At 41.9% G+C, this 11,591-nt stretch overlaps 1 protein-coding gene across 3 annotated transcripts in view; it reads right to left on the minus strand.

Annotated features, from left to right (window-relative positions):
- LOC311253308 (von Willebrand factor D and EGF domain-containing protein) overlaps positions 1 to 10,780 on the minus strand; it is a 31,759-nt gene extending 20,979 nt beyond the window's left edge. For all 3 annotated transcript variants that reach the window (XM_084347186.1, XM_084347185.1, XM_084347184.1), the window contains exons 1-6: positions 9,730 to 10,780; positions 3,106 to 3,290; positions 2,688 to 2,916; positions 1,947 to 2,012; positions 1,565 to 1,797; positions 186 to 275 (exon numbers count right to left, since the gene is read on the minus strand). In XM_084347186.1, the coding sequence (XP_084203312.1) occupies positions 186 to 275; positions 1,565 to 1,797; positions 1,947 to 2,012; positions 2,688 to 2,916; positions 3,106 to 3,290; positions 9,730 to 9,811 (885 nt within the window). In that variant the 5' untranslated portion in view covers positions 9,812 to 10,780. The remainder of the gene's footprint in view (positions 1 to 185; positions 276 to 1,564; positions 1,798 to 1,946; positions 2,013 to 2,687; positions 2,917 to 3,105; positions 3,291 to 9,729) is intronic.
- Positions 10,781 to 11,591: the final 811 nt, after the last annotated feature.

Raw genomic sequence — 11,591 nt, forward strand, 5'->3', positions numbered from 1 at the left:
TGACGGTTTCACCTTTCTGGAAAGAAAGTGGTTGCATGAATCATTTTTTTATGTACTTAAAGAAAGAAACATAAGGTAATGAAAAGCCAATGTTTATTTTTCTTCAATTTCTAATCATAATGTGTCGACCTACATTGGGTTTTGTTGTTTATAAAGTGGAAAACTTTAACTTTTGGAACGTTTACCTTCAATCCGGCGTAGAAACTCTCGCTTTCTTTTGGAGGAGATCTGCTGTGGCTGGAGTTGACTCTGAAAGTCGACACACTGCAGGAGAACTGCAAAACAAAACATAATTTGATGCTTGTCTTAATCCCTAAAATCACATATGTGTAAGAGAAGTGAAAGATAAAGGTGTAACAGAGTCTTTAAAACACAATCCTGCCCTGCATAGACGGACTCTGGTTGGGTTTTTAAACTTTAAATTTCTGCTACTATCTATTTTTAAGCTTTACAAAACCTAACATGAACATTTTCTGATTCTAATTCCAAGTGACAGAGACTCTTGAAATTGTGCTTGTTAGTCTTGCGAAAGACTAACGATGTACGACAGACGTGGTATTTGTGATTTATCCAAACATGTCCCCATGTAGCTCAGAGTACAGCTCCAACATTTGACTCACTCTCACGGTTAAAAACATGAAGATGACCTCTGACCCGACTCAGCTGCTACATCAACATGTGTTAACGACGGCCCTCTGCAACACGTTCCAGACGCAGCTAATACAACCCTGGTGTCCAAATATGGCAGCACAATGGTCCACAGCTGTGGCGGGGTGACTTCACCTCGGTTTCAAAAAGCATCACTTTAAAAAATCTAATTACTTAATGTTTCCTGGCAACTGATAATTTCTCCGGGAAATGAGAGCCGTCAGCAGCCTCTGGGTGCTGGTTATTTGGGAAATGAGGCTGTGCAGGAAACTGTTAATGTTTCAAGTTTACCACAGAGATATAAAAGCAACGTCATTAATAACCAACGACTGAGGAAACGTTGCCAAACTGTGGATTCTCCAGTCCGATCCGCAATTTTATTCAAAAGCTTCCCATGATAACGAATGTGGGCACGTTTCTGGGATGTTTTCCACGGTAGGAGGACGCTAATCCTCGTCCTTAAAGCGATTGGTACGGTACATTTAACCCAAAACCTGTGCGATCAAAATAAAACAGCCAGACGAATGCCCACGAACAGGTGACTCCACTGTGGAAGTGCCGAGCTGTTGGTTGAGAAAACTGTGTAAAACAACAACTTTATTGTATGAATGTGCATCTGTCCATGTAAATATAACGTCACTAGAATTCACTGCGGAGATTTGAATGGAGAGTTTTAAACGAGAAGCATGTGGAGCGAGGCTTTCCCAACCTGCAACTGATTTAACTTCCCCACCCTCCTCTTGCTTTCTCCTAACGGGATACGACACATGTTACCTCTCTGCCTTTGCTTTGTAAGTCTGAACCCAGCCAAAAAGAGGTCAGCGTGATCCAAGGCTTACGCTGCCCGCTGGAGGGGTCAAACCCTCCACATGTGCTCCCCGAAACTTTCTGCACTCGCAGGTCTGGCAGGAATTACCGTCTCTCCGAGCCTGAAGTGAAGACCATCCATCTCCACCACAGAGAAGGGCTTCAGCGTGGATTCCTGCTTGATCTCGGCCTTCATGCTGTGGCCGATGTGTCTGGCCCAAACCACTTGGAAGCCCAGCGGCTGGCTCCACGGCGGCGGGATGAAGGAGCACTTCAGGTGGACGCTTTGGCCGATGAGCTCTGGGGTGATCGCTGGTCGGGACGGCAGGGACGGGACGGCGGCTGAAAACACAGACGGAGGAGTAAAGAAGTGTAACACAGTGATCAAAAACAACACTGATTGTAGTAATCTGAAGATGTGGACTTTGTGTTAAGGAGACTATGATGGACATCTTTTCTTACACTTCTTCTACAGTCTCAGGAAGTCTCACCTTTGCATCGGCCGTTGACTTCGACCTCACCTGGCGGACAGAGTCTGGGTCCCAACTCTGCAGCAACTGAAACATGAACATTTATCAGATTTCTTCTCAGTATTGACACAAAACAAAAAAAATAAAGTTAGGTTAGTTTGCTTCCTTCATTTAAATGTCGTACATGATATGAAATGTTGATCAAATATTGGATTGATGGAAGTTTTTATTGACTCTTTTCAAGCAACAAAAAGTTAAACTTTGCCCATAAACAGCCCGTAATAAAAGCTCCTGTCCACATTAACATGATTTACATATCTATGGCTATTATAAGCATGTGTGATATTGTATTACTAATGAATTAGTAGAAGATATTGTCAATATCTATCAGACGTGATCTAAGTCATTGAGTCCAAGTCAAGTAATGACCCTGCAGTCCTACCTGCACTATCTGGTCTTTATAAAGAGAAAAGACGAGGTATTAGTGTCTTATAATTATTGATATTCAGTGAAACAAACTACTGACAGCCAGATTAAGGGGTCATCCATTGGATTTTCCAAAAAGACGAACATGAACTATAGAAACACGCTTCCCGATACATTGGCATCTTATCAAAAATGTCTGTGATATGTCTGGATCTATTGGCCAGTATATCTATCAGATTTGTAAATATCAGTGTAGATTTCGGCCTCAAGACAGTAATGTACAACTTTGTCCTTTGCTAACAGCACAGAGCGGCTGAGACTTCATGTCATGTTCACCTTTAGCGCAGTATCCCATGCACCCCTGCGTGGGCTGCAGGTAGTAGACCAGGAACTCGCCGCAGTTGCGCACCGTGACGGGGATCCTGAAGAGGCAGCAGTCCTTGGTGCTGCCGTGGAAGAACTGCCAGGTTGCGCAGGCTGAGAGCTGGCGGACCTCGCCGGGTCGCGGCAGGGAGGCGTCCTTCAGTGACAGCCACACCGGAGCCTGAGTACCACAGCGGTTCATCTGCAGGAGGGGCGTCGACAGAAACAGTCATTACCTGCAGCGAGGGGGTTATTATACCCTCCACCTGGACTGAAGCTGCTTATTAAACCACTCTGCTGCATGCTGGATGATTGCACTGGCAGAGGATGATATTTTTTGGCAAAAGACGGGAGACACGGGAGAGAGTTTTTTGGACGAACTCTGACTCACCTCAACGCAGGTCGTCGGCATCTCCGCCGGCTTGTTGTTGATCCTGAATCTGTACCAGCCCGGCGAGAGCGAGTGGTCACAGATCAGGTCCTGGATGGCCTTGTTCTGGATCTCTGTGGAGTCGAAGTCCACGCTGCGATAGGGATTACGCAGAGTCCGATGGCCTCCTGGGAAACACTCTGGAGCTGAGAGGAGGAGAAAGAGGACTTTCAGCAGATGTTATTCTGTTAAAGTTCAAAACAAGTAAAATGGATTGTTCCAGGCTGAGAAACAGACACTAAGTGTTATTGTGGCTCCTTTTCTTCACCGTAGAAAACTTTTTGGAAGCTCGCCTTTAATGAAATATCAATCTCTTCCTCTCTTTTCTCTTTTTGAGTTCCAGATGTGTCAATTTAATGAAGAGGAAATGAAAACTCAAGACTCTCAGATGAGCGGGTTTACCCCGGAGTCATGTCTTTATCTTTGACGGAGTCCGGCTGTTTGGTTTTGTATAGAGAGGACAGACATGACAAAGATAGACGAAACAAAAGCAGCTCATGCTGTCATGGGAAATGTCTGAGTGTCCTTGGCTTGACCAAGAAGTCTTATCTCCCTCAGTACGCTGTAGGTAGAAGGATTTATTTAAACTGGAGGGTGAAAGTGTATTGTTGGTCTTGGGAATAGCAGTTTGAAACAATCTTAGTCTTAATTTTATCTTTGGCCGGATGATATATGGGTAGAGATCGTAAATTATACCTCAACGTAAACATCTGTTGAAACGTCCATGAGACTCCAGAGAAGCTAAGAAGTGAAGTATTTTATCAAACTTAGGTTAATCGTTGCTCTGCTGGACTTTAATTGTTTGAAAAAACAGATTTAAACATAAACTCAACAGCTCTACGTGATCTGGTTTAGTAAAACTCACTTCAATGATGAAAACCAAAGTTTTATATCCGTTGTAACAGCAACAAATAAAAGACACTGACCACTGAAAATAAAATGAAACCACCACTGCTGCGTGTGATTATGCCATTAAAGTGAGAGAAGTAACTTTTAACAAGTGTGCATTGTTGTGGGTTACACATCTGCCGTTCCAGACTTCATTGCTAGCTACAGTTGTTGACCAAACAGATCAATAATCATAAAACTCAGTTGTGTTAAGTCTAACACCTCAAAAACTAATCCCACCTTCAAAATGGAGCCCACTCGAGTCTTTTAAATGTGTTTCTGTGCCTTGTAAAGCACTTTGAATCCCCTTCTGTCAGAATGGTGAATAAACTACCTTAAGTTTAAAAGTTAATTACTAAGTCTTAATGTTATTACTGTTGGATGAAACCCAACCGACCCTCTTTAAACTGCGACATAACAAATCAAAAGAGCAAAGTTTTACTTCGTTGACTGGAACAAAAGACTAAAGATTGAATTGATGTCATTGTTACCATCATATAAAACATGTTTCTACACTGAGACAGAACATTGATCCAACTGATCTTTTCTATTTTCTGTGCATTTGCTTACTTGTTGTTTTACGGTGGCCCTGAGGGTCAAAACACAACAACATTTAAAGCAACAAACACAACAATGTTTCAGAAAACACAACAAACTTGTATCATTGCATATTACACAACACATGTTGTGATTTCTAAAATGTTGTTAGTTTTGTGAAATGTATTTTTCTGAAATATTATCATGTTTTCTGAAATGTTGTTGTTTTCTGATTTGTTCTTGTGTTTTGACCCTCAGGGCCACCGTACTGTATGGTATGCAGAAACATTTGCACAACAGTGTATTAACTATGAGCAGCGATGACGCCAGTAGCTGAAATGACACAGAGAGGCCGTTTGACTGACAGGTGCTCACTGTGAACTGGAGTGCAGAAACAACACAGACGGACGAAAACAACTCACGGATCGTAGAAATTACCACTCATTATCAAAGCAAATGACAAGAAGTGGTAGCACGGAAGAGGTGACAAAATGATGTGTACCATTTGCTCTTTGAACTGCCAGTAGGCGTTGAGGAGGTGAGCAGGAAGGATCATTTCACCCCCGGAGGTTATCTAAATTGCTAAGAATAACAGACATTCCTGCGAGCCTCTCGCCTCTCTAAACTTGCCCCGGGAAAGGACGCTAAAGCCAATGGCGCATGACAGGCCTGTGAACACCGCCTGCAGCTGGAGGCTGAAACCGACCGGGAGGAATTATTTGAAGCAGAACATGTAGTTTTCCACACTAGCAAACTCTCAAAAGCTTCAGATCTGTGAAGTGAAAGGGGTCGAAGTCGTCAACAGAAGCCAAACAACAAGAACAAGCTGTTCTTTCACTTCCAGCGGACAAAACAAGTTCCCTGTCTCCTGTTTGAGTTTGATTGTGGCGGCTGAGTAAAGCCACATCAGGGAGGACAAACATTCTGGGTATTTAGGATGTCTCGAGACCGTCAAAGCCTTGAATGGACAGGGCGAAGTTACTGCCAGTGATCCCAAACCTAAACAAGGTCTTACGGGCTTGTCTTCATGTTGACAGCCCCTTGAAAGCAAATGCTTTTGTTTATACCTCGTCTGGAAGCTCCGCTGACAAGACTCGAGGTCACAGGTTGTCCAAACAGCCAGGTTTTTCAGGCAGGAGGACAATCGGCGAGACTTTGGCTGCTGGCTAAACTACTCCAATTGGCGGCTTAATGAGTTTACAGAGCTGACGGGGAGGGGGTGAGCTAATGAAGTGTCCCCCTGGGCGGGAGGAGATCCCACTGGGAGGGAGGCCCTCAGCAGCCCAGATGTGCAGGGACTCTGCGGGGAAGCCTCCAGTTTATCAGGAAATAAAACACATTTGAAAGAGCGTGGTGTTAACTAACTCTGGTTACGGGTCTTTTGAGGACTCATTATCAACATTAAATATGTTTTGTGGTAGATAACACTTCAACGTGATTGATTGTCTGCATTTAAATCAGAAACTATATGTTTTGTCCAGAGTTTCTTTTCCTTACAAGTGAAAAAGCAGCATTCATACCAGTGAGAGACACAAAAACTCTCCAATAAAAGTCTGCACAAGAGGAAGAAGAAGCACATTTATGATGTAAATAAAAGAAGAGGACACGCGAGAATCAATTAACTGAAAGGGTTCACATACAGTAGCCGCTTTGACCCCTTTGGTCCGGACTGAAATATCTCATCATCAGATGGATTGCCGTGAAATGTTCTTCAGACATTTACGTTCCCCAGAGGATGACCACTTGACCTTTCTCTGTAACCTCGCCATCAAGCCAGAATTTTCACTTTTACGCTCTAAATGTCACTGGAACGGCTGCTCTCAAGTTTCCTGAAGCTGTGTTTTCTTTTTTCACGCCACCACTGGCAAAGATTGTAGATGCTTTTTCAGAGAGATATCTGCCTTCTCTTGAATATAATAAAACTAGATGTCACGTGGCTTCTGGTGCTCGAAGCGCCAAAAAAACACTACATTTTGAAAAGTCAGCGGTGAGTCAGTGGAAAGAAAAGTGTTCTGATGTGAACTTATTTTCCAGAGAAGGCAGACATCTTTACACCCGATAGCTCAGCTCCAAAACTTGGTAACGCAGATAAAAACATTGTGGCAAAATAAATAATGATAACAGGTTTTTTGATTTTTGGGTGAACGGTCCTGAATTTTTGGGAACTGTTTAAACTCTCAGTGGGCAATGCATGACCAAATGCTGTACGTTCTGATTCCCAATTAGCGGATGTTAGCATGCTAACATGCTTAACTTGATGTGAGAATGCTAAATATTACACCTGCTAAGCATTAGCAGTTTAGCATTTCTATTGTGGCCATGTTAGCATTAGCTCAAAGCCCCTTTGTGCAGCCTCACAGGGCTGCTAGCATGGCTTTGTAATCAAGTTACTGAATTACCTCAACCTGAAAAAGGCATAAGGCGCAGAACAATTTGCGAACAGATGCAAAACGACCTCTGTTTTTTGTTTTATGCTACTAAAGTACCAGATATTTGAGTTTTGTCTCGTAGGACACAACACTGAGATCCAGAAATGTTTCATTTTTGACTCACAGTTGGACTTAAATGTTCCCAAAATCAGAAAAACACATTACTGCAGCTGTTATTGACTAAGATAGTCAAGTACAAAATATTGGCAGATGTTTGGGGTTTCAGTAAACTTCAGTATCTTGTCTAGACTTCAGAATAAAGTCCAGTGGGTCTGGACGATGTTTGGTGTCACAACATGACTTTTCATTGATGAACTGAGGGCTCAGTGAGGTTAGAGGCGTTTTAAGCACCTGGAGAAGAATTTAAGACTTGTTGCTGGTTTCCACAGGCGTCTTTCAGCCTGTTGAACCAATACTGTTTGAATTTTGTGTGAAAATGCGTCTCCTCCAGTTACAGGAGTTGAGTTTGTTTTGGCACAGAAATGCCTGGTATTCTTGTTGCAGAGCTCTGCCGACCCACAGCGCTTCTTTTTACGACGGGCTGCCTTAAAGTTTTACGACCGCGTGCTTTGATGTGTCGTTGGACGTCCTGGAGACAAAGATATGAGCGAGAGGGAAGACAGGGTGGCATGTTGGACGGAGATGACAGCTTTTGTTATAGTTGAGTAGAAGTAATCGACTAGTCGTCAGCTATTTTAATAATTGATTAATCACTGAGTTATTTGTTAGGGTTTGTTTCTGTTTTTTTTCCTCCTCTGTGACAGAAAACTGAATATCTTTGCCAAACAACTAATCAATCAATCAATCAATCGAGAAAACAATCAACAAGATGAATCGACACTTAAAATAAATATACGTTGCAGTCTTTATTGAGTTTAATCGGATTTAAAGCGTGAGTCAGTGTGTTCACATTGGTTGATTTCAGGCTCCAGTCAAAGATTCCTCTTGTATCAGATATTTGCATTATTAACTGGATGGAAAACACCAGATTACAGTCATAAAATCACCACTTTAAAGTCAAATACTGACGCTTTTGGATTGTTTTGGAACACGTTGGCTGCCATTCAATACAGTACCTTCAAAAATATCGATGTTTGAGACCATTTCAGAAACCAAGAGGATTGAAACAACATAACATTTTATATTTTTATAGAGAATATATATATAAGATATATGAGGTACAACTTTGTTCTTGGCTTGGACATAAATATCATACCTTTTGGAAACATTTGTTTCAGGCCTGTGAAAACAATTTGTGTCAATATGCTGTCGAGTACTGAAACTGTTTAAATATTCAGAATCAATATGTGTTAATATTAATAAGACACTGTTTTTTCTGTAGTCCTTTGGGGCCCAAAGCAAAAAATTCACCACTGGTCCCTCCAATCAGAGCTCATCACCAATATGTTAGAAATAATCTGACACCAACGAAAAAAATTGTCATATCCAAACCTTGTTCAGTGATTCATAACATTTCTGTGTATTAATAACAATTAAATCTTAAATTAATGAAGTACTTTGTTACTGTACCAAAGTTTCAATATCTGAACTTTCTCCTCTTCACATTTTCAAAACAGGCTCGTTAGGACACTTTAATGGCGGATGTGGCTGTTTGACGTCCCGGGAATGAAAAATAACAGTTCAGGAACAGCTGGGACAAATCCTACTGACTCTACCTTTAAGTTTAATAGTCTTTGGATTATATTAATATGAGTTTAATACTGTGAGTACATTTCAGAGCCTATACTATACCTATTACTTTTACTCGAGTAAAGAAGCTGTATCAGTGTGTGGACTTTTGCCACCTCTGGTTTTGAGGCAGCAGCGGTGCAGTATAGTGCCGTCATGGGAGGTTTAAGGAGGTTTATGTATGTATGTATCCCAAATGTTACTGAGGGAGGCTCTGAACATTTGCCTTGGCGTACCTTTCCTGACAGCTGCTCCTCTGTGAATAAAGCAGCTCACAGAAGAATCACATCTGAGTTTTTGGGCTTAAATCAGAATCATCTTTTCTACAGTCGTCTTTTTAAATTCGGGGCACATGTGTGATGTCAGAACTGGCAGAACGACAACAGCATGATTGGAGAAGTCTTACATTGAGCAACAAGTGTTAAATGTTGTGTAGTGAGTCACCACAACTCAGTTTTGTTGTCTTGTTTCAATTAAAGCTGCATTGTTATGAGGATTTCTCTCAGAGACTGTTTTTATTTCTGTTCATGTTGTTTCTGAAGCATTTTATCACCTTTTTCTTCAGTAATTTGTAGTTTTAATTGAGTTCAATTTACATCCAGGACCTTAATTTTCTTTAAGTGAAGTGATAATTAATGATTTATAAAGAGCTGCTGCATCAATTAAGGAACTTTTGCGTTTAAATCAAAAGTTGGCACATTCATTCAGCGGAAATATCTGTCTTTCTTTGAGTTGGGTGTCTCAGTGTGCTTCTGTCCTCTGAATGTGACTGCAGGTTTGTTCTTTCTGTCTCTGAAGGTCCATCTAACCTCTGCTGGACCTGCTGAGTGATCGGAATGCAGCTTCACAGGCCAAGACCCGCAGCTCTGCACAGTCACAGGCAAGATGTTCCTTTATCTGTTTCATATTTAACGAATGAATCATTAAAAGATGTTTATTTATTCTAAATGCCCCAAATCATGAAGTGCTTTTGTGCCTTAAAGCATCTTCTGCGCACCAGCTGGAGGATTTTGAGCTGTAGAGAAGTTTTTGATCCACTTACCATTTTGCGCAAACGCTCCAAACTGCACGACCCACAGCAAGGCGATGCGTAAAAATCCACAACCAAATGCGCAACAGTCCATGGCTGCGGCTCCTCCGGGGGCTAAAGAGATGCAGCAGGCTGGCCTCAGTCGTCGGGTCCCATTGAAAGTTTGTTGGGAAAGTGGCGCAAACTGTTGGATAATTAGAGGAAAGAGGCTGAAATGAGTCTGCGAGCTGTGAGCGCGCAGCGCGTAAGATGACAACAGGAGAGGAGGGAGGAGGCAGTGAAGCACCGAGGAGTCTCTGCCTGTAGGTGGGTCCTCACGAGCGTCTCTCCATCAACATCACGTGGGTTCAGATCAATAATGATCCCAATCAAGAGCTGCGCTCCTCTCTGCGCTCCTGAGCTGCGACTGGAAACAGACACGATCTGAAACATCCTGAGAATCAGCAGATCCAAACAAAACCAAACTGCTCTTCATCTGCAGCCAACTCACTGACTCACGTCTGATTCATTCTCCTCCAGAACCAGTGGACACCTTCAGTAAACTTGGTCCAGAGTCAAACTTTCACGCCGGACTCGGAACCGACAGTTGGGACATCGTGCAGCAGCCTTCACACATCACTACGTTGTATATACACGCAGCTGTATGCGCTCAGCGTGTCCGCCTGCTTGTATACACTCACAGCATGACAGCAGCTGTGCAGGAAGTCAGGTCCAGTCAGGCTTCATGATGGAGCAACACGAGGATAAGAGGATGCACATGAGAGGAATTATTAACAGTGGAGGACAGGCTTCATTCAAGATATCACATATTGTTATTGTTTCTTTTTTAAACCTTATTTATCTATCAGCTACTTTTGTACACTAAATAATTTTGGGCTGTTTCCAGTTTGATTACAGCCTTAAATATTTGAGTTAACTTAACTTAGGTTGAATAGTTTGTTTAAAGTTTTCTTTCTATTTTAGCTGAACTTGAAAATTCATCTTCAGTTAACTTAAGTTGACTCAACGACTGTTCAGCATCATTTAAAGTCAAAAGTCTTCGAGTTAGAAGAACTCATGTTTATAAGTGTGGTATGAAAATAAAAGATTATAAACTTTAAGTTTAATCAACATGAAACAAATAAACATGATTTACTCGACACTTCAAGGTGTGGTCAACTATTGTCATACTGAAACATAACACATAATAAGTAATACTAATAATTTAGAGCCGTGGCTGCCACCAGTCCAACTTACACAGAAGGGCAAGGTCCTGTTCAAAGCTGCTTGCAGGATTAATTTGTTATGATTTTCACAAAACACTTAATACACAGAAGAGAAATACATACAAACACAAACAATATACACATGATGTAGTAAAGAAAGCAAAACAGTATGAAGACAGTATAAAAATGTTGTACTTGACACTAAATTTCTTGTTTACTGAGTTTAAATTAAAAACCTGTATTTTCTTTAAAGCAGATTGTTTTCCATTTCTAAAATGTGGGTTAGACTCTAAACGCTGCCCTCTGCAGAGGCCTAATCTGTTCGCTCGGTTCATTATCTCTTCATGTGACTGAAAACAGTTTGTGACTGAGATGATTTCACTGCGGGGGGAAGTGAGAGCCCGCAGAGCTGAAACAGAGAAGGTCGGCCTCCCGACTGAAGAGTAAATATCAGGTGCTGGAGGCCACTGAGACAAAGAGACATACCTTTCCACTAAATAAAGGACCTGAGAGGAGCAGCAGGTGGTCTGCGCTCGCCTTTTCATTCAGACTTCAGCACTGTGAGAAAGTCTCAGACCTTTAGTTTGAGACGTTAGCAGGTGGTTTTTAAGCACTTTGCTTCACTTTCAGGTATTTAAAACCTGAAACACGTTGTGTCTTAAACTCTTT

This window comes from Pagrus pagrus, assembly GCF_965226575.1.
Source record: "Pagrus pagrus genome assembly, chromosome: 24".
Taxonomy (NCBI): Eukaryota; Metazoa; Chordata; class Actinopteri; order Spariformes; family Sparidae; genus Pagrus; species Pagrus pagrus.